The 15,174-nt window shown below is 43.5% G+C and overlaps 2 protein-coding genes across 2 annotated transcripts in view; one reads left to right on the top strand and one right to left on the bottom strand.

The window, feature by feature from the left end:
* The window catches only part of setd1ba (SET domain containing 1B, histone lysine methyltransferase a), a 70,594-nt gene extending 70,247 nt beyond the window's left edge, over positions 1-347 (bottom strand). The window contains exon 1 of the mRNA XM_056291035.1: positions 144-347. Within this exon, the coding sequence (XP_056147010.1) occupies positions 144-204 (61 nt within the window). The 5' untranslated portion in view covers positions 205-347. The remainder of the gene's footprint in view (positions 1-143) is intronic.
* A 7,220-nt stretch (positions 348-7,567) lies between these two features.
* On the top strand, positions 7,568-14,687 carry rhof (ras homolog family member F). Its single transcript, XM_056291038.1, has 5 exons — positions 7,568-8,086; positions 8,489-8,576; positions 10,748-10,857; positions 11,636-11,770; positions 12,073-14,687. The coding sequence occupies exons 1-5, from the start codon at positions 7,967-7,969 to the stop codon at positions 12,235-12,237; spliced, it is 618 nt and encodes a 205-aa protein (XP_056147013.1). The 5' UTR covers positions 7,568-7,966; the 3' UTR covers positions 12,238-14,687.
* The last annotated feature ends 487 nt before the right edge of the window (positions 14,688-15,174 follow it).

The following is a 15,174-nucleotide window of genomic DNA, read 5'->3' as shown; positions in this document are numbered from 1 at the left end:
TCACAAGCTGGCTATGTATCACAGATGCTTGAGTTTGGTTAAAGGGTCACTGACTAGCCCACCTACAAGCAAAATAGAATCTAGCGTATCTCAATTACCGAAACAGACATTAGGCAAGAGAAAGAAAAAAAGAACAAGCTTACTTGAACTCTGCTTTTTGCCATGGTCTTCGTTCACCCTATTTCTCTCTACCGCCTTGGACATGATGTGGTCAAATGTTTTGTTATTTAAGGAAAAACAAATTGTTTTCGGTCCGCTAGTACGAGAACATGGTTTTGCTTGAAGAAGCCTGGTTCCTCGCAAACGAGCAAACACATATTGTGTGCTTCTACTATGTAGCCACTGTCTCTCCCACAATACAACGCTGCTTGCCCACGTCCCTTAGCGTTCGCACTTTCGCTACTAAGTTCTTTCCAGACCTTTATGTTTTACGACATAAACGCATCGCCGCATAGCATTAAACCATCGCGAAATATTCGGAAAGTTAAAACTACGCGAACTTCTGGGTACGCGCAGGCCTATAATAGGGAAGTGGTTCTAATCCCGAAATTGATTTTTTGTGACGAACTTAACGATTGCATTTACTTAAATGGCAAACAAGATAGAGACAAGGGGTAATACCTTTCAAACTGATTCTAATGCTAATGAAATAATCCCTCCCTTATTTGTACAATTCTGCTACCTTTGATAATTCCACCAAATTCTGTTTATTTAGCACAACAATTGCGGTGGCCACAATCGATTTAAACCACCGAACTGCCATTAAGAGTGATGTGGGCTGCAAATTGAAAACCCCGGCGTAACCTACTGTAGCCTAAAGGGATATGCTTAAAATTTTAGACTGTAAAGTGTTTTCGGGGAGGGGGGGGGTTGGGTTTTTTTTTTTTTGGTCGTACAAGCGCTGTTGCATAGCAGTTTGTCAGATCTTACCCCACTCTTGTCGATTAGTAAACTGCCTACTTTCTATCCTAATCCATATTTATTGTTGAAAACATTTTTCAATTCCAAATCTATTCTGTTTCATTTCAATAATTTTGAGTCAACAAGGTTTTTTTGTTGTTTTTTTTTTTGCTAACGCTGATTAAAAAAAATGAGTCGAGGGGGGTTGTTTGGCATTGCTTGATATTTCGCAGTGCTCGGGCAATTGGCTGGTTAACAGCAGCAGCTCCGCCGACCAATCAGAGCGCAGCAGCATTTCAGCATTCTGCTATTAGAGGCACGGCTCAGGAATCCTTCAACAGAGAGCAGAGAGAGGGGGCTGTGCGCTCTCGGCAGCCATTTTCCTGAAACAGGACTCAATGGCCTATATGGGTTTCCTTTGTTCCAAAAGGGATCTTATACTTGATTTCCTCATCTCTCATGGACTATGATAAAACTATGATTCCTCCTTTAAAGGATTGAGAAGAAGGAAGATAAAATACTGGATGTAATCCCTTTGACATTTTGAACCTTTTTTCTCTGCCTGGAATCCATCTTTGTCTTAACTAGGTCATGGCACACCCATATAATAGTATTTGTTTCTGAAGTAAAAAAGAAACCAAATGTTGTAAATAAACAGTTTATAGATTTGGAGGTGTTTACTTGAGAAAAACACAGTAAAATTAACAAAATGTCTATTGGCATATTGCACTTTATGGCCTTGTAGGATATGAGTAGCAATGAGTAAGTTCAATTCTTTTATAGTACTTTTAACATTTTGGTAATTAAGCTTTATGTAAATATTGGGCATGCAAGTTACTGTTATTAAAAGTTTTTCTCTGTTAGTTTATTATCTGAGCTATGATCACATTGATCATATAGGCAAATGGTATATCTAGAAGCCAACCTTCATTATGTTCACTGGCATGCTGGTATCAGAATATCCATTCCTGGTTTCTACCACGACTCCTCAAACGACAGAGAGCAGGCCATGGTCAAGTAATGGCCTTTAGCAAAAACGTTTTCATTGTGTTTTCTTAAATTTGTGGATTCATTTCCCCTATTATCTGATTAATGACTTAAACACTAAGATTTACTTGTTCACACGCCAGTAATGTTTAGTGACCTCGTGTCAGCTCAGTCTTATAATGCCGTGCTGCTATAATGCTGGCTCAACTTGCACCTGCATAAGAACGTTGAGATAGCTCATATCTTGTTATTGTGGCTAGCAAGCGTTTGGGAACCAAACGTACAACAGTGCCTGACCTTGCTTCAAGGGCATATTTCAGATTGTGGAGAACTTCAGCCAGGCAGCCTGCAGTCTACGACGGCTCTCAGACACCCCATTAAAGCTCAAAGGAAACAGATGGAGGGAGAAATTCTGGTGAAAATGTTTACCTCTGTATTTTGGTGAAATGCATTTAACAGGCCTGAATGAAGGGGCAGAAGGAATGTTTTCAGTTCCATCTTCGGATCCTCAAAAAATGGCATAGAGGGGTGGGAATGCATCTCCTGAAAAGGAACAACACATTAGCAGGAACATAGCCCGTTTGAAAACGTTTGATGAGTTGTAGGCTCCTGCCTCTGAAACCAGCGAATATGCTGAACATCTTCAAGCCTCATCTGTCTGGGCACTATGCAAACTATCCTCCCTTTTCCTTGAAGACAGGATTACAGTCAAATGTGCCCTCGTCAGTTTCAAGATATTAAAGTGAACCTACACAACACAAACAAACTGCAGTGGAAAGTTGTTTTGAAAGGTAATGGATTTTGAGCTGTTTCCTTGAGTAAGCTAATTGTGTAAGCATTTTCTCGAAAAGAGGACAAAACACAAATTACACGATTTAAAAACATGATACCAACAAAACCACAAAAAAAACGACTGTTATAAAATATAATAGTGGCATTGTTGTTTTATTTTATTGACTGTTATCTTAATTGGAAACTTACAGTTAAGTATTCAAAACATGTAATCCAAAAGAGAATATTAAAGGTCTTATTGGCTGAAATAGCTCGCATATTTCAGTGCCTCCCTTTGTCCAAACGGACCTCCTGATGTCTAACGTGAGCTTGCTCAGCGAGCTCCTGTGCCGCTCTCTCTCAAAATGGCTCCCGCTCAGACAAAGGGGAGCGCTGTGCTGCGAACGCTGCTGCGCCATAACTGGGTGAGGCTCGGCCATTTGACGGAGCGCTGTCTCCGAGGGCTCGCTCGTTGTTTTTTTTTTTTTTAACCAGCAACATGCTTATTAATTGTTGATTTTAAACGTTCTTGAAAGCCTGTGATGACTAAAAGTAATCAACAGTGTGTGTGTGTGTGTGTGGCGGGACAACAATAAGTACAGGCATGGCGGCGTCGGTTCCGTCGCCCTGCTGCTGGCTGCGCAGGGCTGCGGGTAACAGCTCCAGACTAGTCTTGGCAAGAATAGGAACTGAATTTTTTTGGCTCGTCGCCATTTGAGTTTCAGAGCGGGTGCACCCCTCCCCCCTCCCCATCCCCCCTCCCCTCATACACACTTAGCCATATAAGGTCAACGGTATCCTTTTGTTTTGCAGCAGCGCCGTGTCTTTTTTTTCTCTCCCCCGGACTCTTAAAGGGTGCGCGAAAAGGCTCTCTGCGTGCGCTTTGCGCTATCTCGCTTTCCACTCAAGACAATGGGGCAGTTCTGTATGTTTTCGGAGAGCTGATCCGCCACGAGGAAGACCATAGAAACCACCACGATATAATCCATGCGGCTGGTAAACGGTTAACAGAGAAGGGAGAAAGGGAGACTGGGGAGCGGTGAAGGAGGAGGAGGGGTGGGTGTTGGCGTGTGCGTGTGTGCGTGTGCGTGCGAGTGTGTGTGGGATTACTGTAGATCATAAAGGTTACGCAGTCATGTCCCCACGGTGCCTGTCACGCAGTGTGCTTTTGCTTCCAGCACTGCGCGTCAACGCCGGGCCGGGCCGGGCCGTGCCGTGCCATCAGTGTGCATTGTGCTGTGTTTGAGCAAAACGATATTCAGTGTTATCTCGCCACACTGCTGGGTGACTACTGACCAGAGCCGAGTCGTGGTATGGCGCAAACTTTGAAAACGTCCAGCTTTGCGGGGTTGTTTTCCTGGCACAGAGGACCGAGGCCTGCCTTTTTTTTGTGTGTGGTGTGTGTGTGTGTATTTGTGTGTGCGCGCGTGCGTGTGTTATCTATTCACCTCACTGCGACGGGCGCATTCCTCTCCGCCTTTTTTAAAGTCGCAGGCCCCCGCCAGTTCTCGTTTCTCTCCACCGTAAAACAAACCCGTGAAGGATACGCGGAAAAGAAACCAGGCCAGTTTTTTTTGAAAACCCTTGAATGCGAGTTAAGCCGAGATCAGAGTGCAGCGTTTGCAAAAGGGCAGTGAGGCAGTTATTTTTAGGCCCTCCAGAAACCTCCTCAGTTGGCTTACCCTTGTCATTACGCACAAACTGACTGGAATATTCCACACAATGGGCATGGCCGGTCTCACTGGAGGACCGTCTTGAGGCGAATGTCAGTCGATTAAAGTGGTTGTTTTTGTTTTGAGTTATTCTGTATATGGGTCATTCAATGATAACACTGCAAGGATGTACGTTTTGAATTTTAGGCCTTTATGTAACCATGCATGCTTTTGTACTGCGCGTGTGGGCGCTAGTCAGTTTTTTTTGTTTTGTTTTTTAATCAGGAGCGATTTTCACTGTTGTAATCTTGCGTTTAATCAGTGATTGTGTTGTTATTGTAGGAGGCAGTCACCAGCATTTTGGTTAAGATTAGTCTGTTGTTCGGTCAGGCTGGGCCGGATGAAGACCGCAGTGTGGTGAAATCCATTTTGGTAACATGCTCATTTGTCTTCTTACGTTGGACGTTGAGTGTGAAGGATTGTTCTTTTCTTCTTTCTTTCTTCTTTTTCTTTTTTTTGTCAAGACTCCCCGGCGATGTGTTGTGTGTTTGATAACCTGTTCGTTTGATAATCTTTCAAGTGAAGGACTCGTACCGTGGTAATGCTGCTTTACTCCGACATTTTCCTCTCCTCTTTTTTTCCCCTTTTTTTTGCACCCTCATGTTTGCAGTGTCGTGACTGGCATATCTCTAATTTGTTTTGTTGATTGACGTGTTTTGCTTGGCTGTTTACCCCTCGCCTGTCTGAGGTACTTCATCAATAAAACACGCTAAACGTGAATTAATACGGTGTTGTTGCTGCTGTTGTTGTCTCTGAACCTAAACACAGTTTGGCATTCAAGTTTCCTGTGTACCTGGGTCTTTAGTGTGATGGTTTTCTGTATGAAACTGTGTTTTAGTCATGAGTAAAAAAATGCATTTTTGCAGACTTACACTATGATTAAAGTAGACAGCATGGAATAGTTATAATTGTAATTAATAATAATACTAATAATGAACAATAATAATAATAATTGATATATTCTCTGCACCATTGCACCTTATCACCTCTTATTTCACCTGTATAAATCAATCCTTGTGTATAGAGCTGAGGATTGTTGTGCTGTTGTGTTGTTATTCTATGTTAAGTACACTAAGAGCCACGAAGCCGGAGTCAAATTCCATGTTTGTGCAAACCTACATGGCCAATAAACATGACTGATTCTGATAACCGAAACTGTAAGATAATATGGTGCACAAAGGCAGGTTGCAAATTTTTTTGAAATATTATTCATTCTAAATTAATACCCCACTAATTGAAAAGTGATGTTTTGGTGTGTGCATGCTAACATCAGTGTGTGTGTGTGTGTCTGTGTCTGTGTATATATCTATATATACACACACACACACACACACACTGATGATGACACTACCTGGATATGCATGGCATGGAAATAGTGTGATGTATAGATGGCACCATGGGTTGTGGCATTTTTTCCCCTTAAAGGGATAGCTTGCACACATTTTTTTGGGATTTCCACTTGCCGGTGACAGCCGTCCCTAGTAGTTGCCACTGAAATGTAGATTTTCAGGCATTTTCTTGTCTCCACAACCAGGAAAATGGTCCACACTGAAAACTGGGTCATTCCCACCTCTGTTTGTTATATAATTGTTTGCACAACACCCATTGTAAATTGAGGTCGCCTGCCCAGCCGAGCATCATCAAACTCGGTTGCACCTATTAAAATTTCTGTAGGTATTTCTTAAATTATTTTGACCTTTGAGAAAGAGGTCACACTATGCACAGAGATATCAATATAGGAAACTCGGGGGGATTTCAGTGTTTCCAGCGGGTTACCGGAGAAATGCCTTGTGACTAGATTAAACAAGTTTGCTGAGCCACCTTATTTGTGACGTCATGGTAACGGTCGGCCAGAGAACGGACAAGGGTGCAATCTCGCTTTTTAAATAGCCCCAGGCATTCCCACTTTTAAACATGGCAGGGGGGAAAGTGGGTGTTTGTTTGGAAAATCTCTCGGCCATTGTTTCCTGACCTGGAAACAGGAAGCTGTTGGACATGGCGGGTAAAGGGTTTATCTAGATGACGAGACTCGTCGTATTTTGCATGTCCACGAAATCTATGGGCTTAGTTTGTCTGAAGCTTTATAAAATGTCCACTCTTTGCGAATTTAAGTATTGAAAATGCATCCAAAGGCCTGCTAGGTTAGTCAACGTGAAACCCCATTTGGTATCACCACTACTACTGCAAACGTTTTATTATACTGCTATTACGGCTGCTCAGTGACAGCAATAACTGGCATGTTAATAAAAACGTTGCACAACAAGGAAAACATTAATGCCTACAAAAGAAAAAAAAGAGACGAACTAGTACAATAAACTACTGCCGAGGAAAGAAGGAGAAGAGGACGTTAAAGAAAATGGAGGATGCATGCCCTGTAAAATCTCACATTATGTGCAGTTAGTGTGTACTTATTCGTTCGTCATTACTGACAAGCTAGTAGCGACGTTGCTCAGCACTTCCGCTGCGTTTATGAACCGGAAGACGTCCTTACTTCCCGGGTTCCGTCTGACGTGACGGCCCTACCAGAAATATATATATATATATATATATATATATATATATATATATATATATATATATATATATATATATATATATATATATATATATATTTTAGGAAACGTTTAATCAAGACGTAGTCCGTCTCCAGTAGATTTTCAGTGACGCAGTTTTAGGCGTAGCCTGCCCGGTATCAGTATGTCGAAACGCCAGTTCTCTGGTTGCTAACTGCGGGGGGAGGATTGTTGATTGTTGCGCTGTCTTGGGCCAAACAGAGGTCGACTTGTAACAAGGCTTCATACACTTAAAAACCATGTTCGCCCACACGCGTGCGCGGTGCGAGCGGGGGGCCGTAGCTGTTAGCCAATGATCCTCATCGGCGGTCACTCGGGGTCGAGTAGGTCCCTGCGAGAGGACGCCTGCGCGTGACAGCTTTGTTTTACGCGGAGAGGCTGATGCGCCTTGCAAGCCGCCACTTTGGCCAGGGCGTGGCCAGAGTCCACACGCCATGGAGAAAGAACCAAGAGGACCGGGGAACCGCCCTCTTGTTGCAGTCTTCATCCGCCCTCGCTGCCGCTGTCTTCCGCCAGTTCCGCCTTTCAGGTCTTTGTTGGATCTGGCACACACACACACACACACACACACACACACACACACACACACACACACACACACACACACACACACACACACACGCACGCAGAGTTCTCAGAGGCAGTGCTTCAGAGTTCAGTCCCCGCCCAGAAAATTAGGCAGGCAGATGCGGGGACAGCAGCCAGACATAAATGACACGGACTCTTGGATGTTCAGCTGAAGTTTAATAAAGACCTGCCTTCGGTGAACACAGCTGAAAGGAGAAAAGAGGGAAATGTCCGGGGTCAATCCGAAACAGCTCAAGTGAGACAGGAAACAGGAAGTGGTGAACAGCTACCTGGTAAACATGTGCACTGACTGTTCCTCTCTCTCACGGCACACTATAAATCATCTGTCAGCCTTCCCCAGTTAACTCACAGGGCCGTGATATGCATTTAGCCCAATATTGGAGGGAGTAGGTGAAGTCTTGTTCTGTTTGGCCCCTTGGATTATTTTGAGCTGACATGACAGAAAACGGTCCAGTGAAAAAAAAGGGTGACGAACTGAAATTTGTCATTGTGGGAGATGGAGGCTGTGGGAAAACCTCTCTTCTGATGGTTTATGCCAAAGGAGACTTTCCAGAGGTAAGAGGAACTTGGAAGTCATGTGGCATCTTGTGATGGCAATGTTTAATTACATGTTCTTTTTTCTTTTTCTTTTTACCATACTGTTAAGTACATACCACACGATAGTACAGTCACAACGCTGAATTTTACACCTGTCTAAAGTAAATCTTACCACCAGTAATTCAAATTAAAAGCGATTTATCGAAAATTTGTGCACCTCTATATCAGCTATACACTTTTAGACAACATAGAAAAGCGTAAAAGGTTATAGAGGAGTTAAAACTTGGCACATGATGTAAGGCCTTTGAAATAATTGAACTTACAACATTTTTTAATTGACTTGAATCTCGCTTCTTTCGATAGCACTGTCGCATAGACCTGTTATATCTTTGTCTCTTTCGTTCTCTTTGTATATTACAGAAATATGCCCCCTCAGTTTTTGAGAAATATGTCACCACAATTTCTCACAAAGGAAAACAAGTCAAACTCAACTTGTATGACACAGCCGGTAAGACTTCTTATCTTATCAAACAGGTGACTTTGATAAACATTAGCAATTGCCTTATGAACAAGAATGTGAGCCTTATTCCAGGATCAAAGAAGGTTGAATATGTTCATCTGGATACAATGTTTCTTGACAGACATCTGTCAGTAAACATTGTATCCAGATGAACTAATTCAACCTTCTTTGATTTTCTTACCTGGATTATTGAGCATCAAGACTTATTCAGAGATGTGTGGATGTTTAGATAAACGTCTAGATAATGACTCAAAAATCACCAATGAGCCTCTTCACATCTTTCACAACATTCAACACCACCATATAGATGATGCCTTTATTCTTGGCCTGGGTGTTTGCCACGTTACTGATGACTGCCAATGTCTTTGGCAGAGGAAATGATGAAGTTTCATGTTAGCGCAAACTTTGTGGTCAACTGTGCATCATTTCCCATCAAGACCTACCCATCAGGTTTTACATTTCCAACTACCCAACAAGCAGTCTAAAGGTGAAGTCAGATGGTTATCAACAGCAACTTTCCCCTAAATTGTGACAAATGTCTGAATAAAGGGGGGGGAAAAAGGTGCCAAAAAATAAAATTGAATGTTACCAGAGAAAAAGACAGGAACACGCTGAGCGACTTTTGTCGTTTCCCTTTCAATTGTACCCTATGATTAATAAGGTGAATAAGTTAATAGGTATAATAGTTAAATATATAAATAAATATATATACCTATAATTAGATAGGCAAATAAAAAAATTTTTCCTTCGGTCACTGCATAAGCTCAGGGAAGGGTGTGTCAAAAAGATTTTCAGAGAACTGTCACGACCACGTGATTGACAGACCAAGATGTCCCCGACACCCTCGTCTTCCATGTTGAACTAGACACCACATTCAAACAACTACTGCTTGTGGAATAATTTGTTATCCAAGATAACAATGGCATCTTCCCTGTGCCCTCACAATAAGCTGCTTATCGTTGTGCACTTGCAGCAAGGCTGCTTGCTGATGCAAAGGGAAGTTCGCACCCGGATGTGGTTTTACACATCTACTCCAAGACAGCATCACGTTGCTTCAGGCATGAGTGTTGCTTGACATTGCTCTCAACTGCCTAATAGGCATTTTGCTTTCACCTCTAGAATGTAAAAGTGAAAAATTTCAACTTAGTACTCATTAACAACTTAAATTTACTTAAATATTAAAATTCTTTAACGTTCATCCTCTTGTTATGTGGACGGCATGGTGGCCCAGTGGTTAGCACTGTTGCCTCACAGCAAGAAGGTCCTGGGTTTGAACCCCAGGCTGTCCCAGGCCCTTTTCTGTGTGGAGTTTGCATGTTCTCCCCGGGTCTGCGTGGGTTTACTCTGGGTGCTCTGGTTTCCCCCCACCATCAAAAAGACATACGGGGCGTCCGGGTGGTGTGGCAGTCTATTCCGTTGCCTACCAACACGGAGGTCGCCAGCTGGAATCCCCGTGTTACCTCAGGCTTGGTCGGGTGTCCCGACAGACACAATTCACTGGGTCTGCAGGTGGGAAGCTGGTTGTGGGTGTGTGTCCTGGTCGCTGCACTAGCGCCAACCTCTGGTTGGTCGGGGTGCCTGTTCAGGGGGGGGGACTGGAAGGAATAGCGTGATCCTCCCACGCACTGCATCCCCCTGGCGAAACTCCTCGTTGTCAGGTGAAAAGAAGCAGCTGGCGACTCCACATGTATCGGAGGAGGGATGTGGTAGTCTGCAGCCCTCCCCGGATCGGCAGAGGGGGCGGAGCAGCGACCAGTGGGGTAATTGGCCAGATACAATTGGGGAGAAAAAGGGGGAAAACCCAAAAGAAAAAAAACAGACATGCATGTTAGGGTTAATACGCCTGTCTGTGCCCCTGAGCAAGGCGATGGAAAGAACTGGAGTTGGTCCCCAGCTGCCCACTGCTCCTACACAATAGGATGGGTTACATGCAGAAGATGAATTTCCTTGTAACCTTACAATGACAGAATATAATGGCTTACTTCTTCTGCATCTAACCACCATCTTCCCCCAGTGACCGATGATAACATCCATCTAACCGTGCCTCCTGCAGTAGGACGTGTACTGATTTACCACAAATTTCAAGTGAAATCAAATTTCATTAAAACCACACAACCCCCCCCCTCCAAAAGAAAAAAAATGCATGTTATTTCTCATAGGGCAGGAAGACTATGACCGATTAAGGCCTCTCTCGTACCAGGAAGCCAACCTGATTTTGGTCTGCTATGATGTGACCAACCCTACCAGCTTCGAGAACGTCTTGATCAAGGTAATGGTGACTCCTTGGCCACGCCAGGTGACTCAGTTGTTGCTCTCGCAGCATGAAGCCAAGCGAACGTCTGTGAACAAGCTTTTAGCGTTTATACCAGCAGATTTGATGCTAGGTGTTCATATAGCAATGTAGTCTGAAAATTATTGTCAAAGTGTAATACATTCTCGCATTCTTTTCAGTGTAATTGGTATGTGATTCAGGTATGAACAGAGAATCAGTGCAGATATAGTTGTCAAAAGTAAACTAGCAGGTACACTTGAACTCTGCCTTACTGGGAAGAATGCAAACAACGGCGCGGCCCGCCTGTGAACACCAGAAAAGCAAACAAAAGGACACGACAAACGATGTAAAACAACGTAGCTGACACAAGACTATTACCTTTAACTAACTTAACCTGTGCACAGCCAAAACTTGAGTATGAGATGTGGAGATTATTTTGTTCCTTGGCGTAAGGTGTGTAGTGTGCAATGGGTTTTGTTTAACAAATGCTCACCGACATTGCGTAGGTGCATTACTAGTAGCATTTAACAACAACACATTTGCATATTGTTGAAACATGCTGGAGGCAAATTCCCGAGTTCTGCACATTGGATGAAGATCCTTTTTGGATGAACATTGGATGAAGATCCCTTTTCTATAAGTGACCGAGTGTAGCTCAGGATGATGTTGTAATTTTAAAAGAAAATATAATAAAAAATGATAATTTCAGCAGTTGGCAAATTGAATAAATTCAAGAAATCTGCATTAATTTTTTTGTTGTTGCATTTTCTACCAGTGGTATCCAGAGGTGAAGCACTTCTGTCAGGACATCCCAATCATCCTGATTGGTTGCAAGACTGATCTTAGGAAGGATAAAGAGTGTATAAGGAAGCTTAAAGCCATGGATCAGACTCCAATAACCTACTTACAGGTAACTAAATAAAGTGTTCAGATGCCCTACAAATGTATGACAACAAGCATTTTGTTTGATGTAATATTGTCCAGAACAATTTGCAAGAGGAAAAAAATCCTCCTGAAAAAACTGATTATTAATAATTTCAGCTGTATCACTATGTGTAATAAGTTGTTAACATTAATTCTGATTTGAGTTCAGACTTCCAACATTTATTTCAGTACAATGTGCACCTTAAAAGAAAAAGTGGTATACTATGTGTTCCTCTACCCTTACATATTTATACCCCCAGTTTTAATGACATGTGGTTGGGTACACAGGGAGAGGAGACTCGACAGCGGATGAACGCCGACCTTTATCTGGAGTGCTCCTCTAAATATCAAGAGAACGTGGAGGACATTTTTAGGGAAGCCGCAAAAAGAGCTCTGGTAGCCTGCCGTAAAGCGCAGCACTCTAGCAGGAAGAGGAATTGCGTCATCTTTTGACGTCACGCGCTTTGACGCATGCTCAATAATGCAGGTAAGAAAATCAAAAAAGAAGGTTGAACCGGTTCATCGGGATACAACGTTTGTCGACAGAAACGTTTCATCACTCGTGTACGTGACCTGAAGGTATCCCCACCCTTATAAACAACACCGCTGCGTAACGGCCGGAACCAACGATCGGTTTCAAATGCAAATAAGGACGTGACCATTAACGAGTCACAATGGCCATGGGTACTATTCACTCACAGCATTGCAAGATGGCGACAGATGTACTCTTAGCCCCCCCCCCTCCTCCTCCAGTTCTGTCGTTGTATCCAGCTGAACCGATTCAACCTTCTTCGAACATTCAATGTGACGTCGAGTGGACTCGGTGATGCCGAGGACCGGTGGTGGTGGGGGACGTCATCTGGGAAACTGGAAAAGACGACCTTCCTAAACCAACACATCTCCACTCAGTCACAAGACGATAACTCTGTTTCAGAAACCCGTTTGAAAGAGCGGTGCACCATGTCCCCCTGACACAGGCAGGGGACATGTTCCAGATCAATCCATCGATCAGGCTGCATTTTATATAGCGCTTTTCAACACGAGAGACTCATAGATCATATTTTGATAAAACCGGTAGATTTTGATCTGTGGTTCAAAATTGGACTTTTTTTCTGTCACAGGCTTTGATTACCTGCATGGAAACGTTTCACGAGTAAATGAATGTTTTCTATTTATTTAAGAAATGACATAAACGAGACCTAAGGACAAAGCATTGCTTCATGTTGTTTTTGTTTTTAATAGGCTGTACCTTAAATGAGGTGTATCTTGAATGAATTTGATCTACAGCAAAATGAATGTTTGAATGAAATAGACACATTTAATTTTGGTGTCTTGACCTCGTTGGGCAAACACCTGCATCGTCAGCACAGGGAAATGCTCATTTTGAGAATACGGTTCCTGTAACAGCTTTAGCCTGCTGGTGTTTTCATCAGTCCGACGTTGTTGAGAAAATAAAATGTACTGTATGCAGCATTTTTTCCGTATAGGTAAACGCACAAACCAATATTTCTGCAAAGCTATGAGGTTCGTTAAGGGAACACACTGGACTGGATTTCCTTAGGCGATTGTTTTTCACTAGTGGGTTTTGTCTTGACTAGCAACGCCCACTAGTGTTTGAATGTGGTATCGCTTAACGCCTCAACTAGTGGTCACAGTTCTGACATAAATTCACAGGTACGAAAGTAAATATCTATTTACAAAAAAATGGTTGGCATATAATCTTGACGATAAAAAATAATTTCATGTACAAGAATTACCTTTAACCTAGTTTTTTTTATTTTCATTATTTACAGTAATGTACAGAGAATGTAAAACTGTCGTCTCTTTAATGATCATGTTCATGTTCAGGCACAGGTTACAGTCTTGAACTTAATGACCCATAATAAACATGTTAATGTTGTCAGATCGGCTACATTGTATAAACGAGAAAATAAAGATGTTTTGTGCGTTGTGGCAGCTCTTATCAAATGTAACAGTTTGGTCTGCAACTCAGTAGGGTTCAGTTTCAGCCATTAGAAGTGATACACGAGCGGTGGTTCTCTGAAAGAGCAGAACATATTCTGAGAGAGGAGGAATACACTACCACTACAGTTTTTGGATTTTCAACAAACAACACATGTGAACTGTGATAGGCTACATAGTGGATAAGGCCCTGTCACTACTCCACTCATCCATCCATCCATCCATTCATTGTCTAAGCCACTTATCCTACACAGGGTCGCGGGGATGCTGGAGCCTATCCCAGCAGTCATTGGGCAGCAGGCAGGTAGACACCCTGGACAGGCCACCAGGCCATCACAGGGCCCCTACATTCACACCTAGGGACGATTTAGTATGGCCGATTCACCCGACCTACACGTCTTTGGACTGTGGGAGGAAACCGGAGCACCCGGAGGAAACCCACGCAGACACGGGGAGAACATGCAAACTCCACACAGAGGGCGACCCGGGACGACCCCCCTGAGGTTGGACTACCTCCTGGGGTTCGAATCCAGGACTTTCTCACTGTGAGGCGACCGCGCTAACCAAAGCGCCACCGTGCCGCCGACTCTTAAGATCAGTTCATCTGAAAGCATGATTTTTCCATGGAAACGAAAATCCTTATTTAAATACAATACAACAGAACAAGTATGAAACACAAACCACACTGAACATATGAAATGAAGCGAAAGCTCAAGAGTTTGGCCTCAGAAAAGTGATACACATTAGAATAATGAATGTTGATGACAACTCTAAAAACAAGTATCCAGCACATTTTTGTAGTCATCCGGACTAAGGATCTTACAATACCCGTGCAAATAGCAGCATTTTGTTCAACACAGGCCTTCGCAGTGAAACACAGCAACATGTAACTGGAACTACACACATCACTTTTTCTTCAGAACTAACACTTATCCCATAACAAATGTGTGGTTAACAAGAAGCCATTTTTTATTCCCCCCCCCCCATTTTTCTCCCCAATTGTATCCGACTAATTACCCCGCTCCTCTCCCGGGACGGGCGCTGTCCTGTTCGCTGCTCCACCCACTCTGCTGATCTGGGGAGGGCTGCAGGCTACCACATGCCTCCTCCGATACATGTGGAGTCGCCAGCTGCTTCTTCTCACCTGGCAGTGAGGAGTTTTGCCTGGGGGACGTAGCGCGTGGGAGGATCACGCTGTTCTCCCCCCCAGTTCCCCCTCCCTCGCCGAACAGGTGGCCCGATCGACCGAAGGAGGCGCTAGTGGGGCGGCCAGGACACATACCCACATCCGGCTTCCCACCCGCAGACACGGCCAATGTGTCCATAGGGATGCCCGACCAAGCCGGGGGTAACACGGGGATTCGAACCGGCGATCCCCATGTTGGGAGGGAACAGAATAGACTGCTACTCCACCCGGATGCCCATAAC

Source organism: Lampris incognitus, chromosome 12, assembly GCF_029633865.1.
Source record: "Lampris incognitus isolate fLamInc1 chromosome 12, fLamInc1.hap2, whole genome shotgun sequence".
NCBI classification, from domain to species: Eukaryota; Metazoa; Chordata; class Actinopteri; order Lampriformes; family Lampridae; genus Lampris; species Lampris incognitus.
The sequence above is the reverse complement of the archived record's forward strand: the minus strand, read 5'-3'. Positions and strand labels throughout refer to the sequence as shown.

What these genes read in the sequence shown, in the direction of transcription:
- rhof (XM_056291038.1), top strand. Translation starts at nt 7,967, where the DNA reads ATGACAGAAAACGGTCCAGTGAAAAAAAAGGGTGACGAACTGAAATTT. An exon ending in CCAAAGGAGACTTTCCAGAG is followed by an intron (nt 8,087 to 8,488) that starts GTAAGAGGAACT and finishes TGTATATTACAG; the next exon opens with AAATATGCCCCCTCAGTTTT. An exon ending in CTCCAATAACCTACTTACAG is followed by an intron (nt 11,771 to 12,072) that starts GTAACTAAATAA and finishes TTGGGTACACAG; the next exon opens with GGAGAGGAGACTCGACAGCG.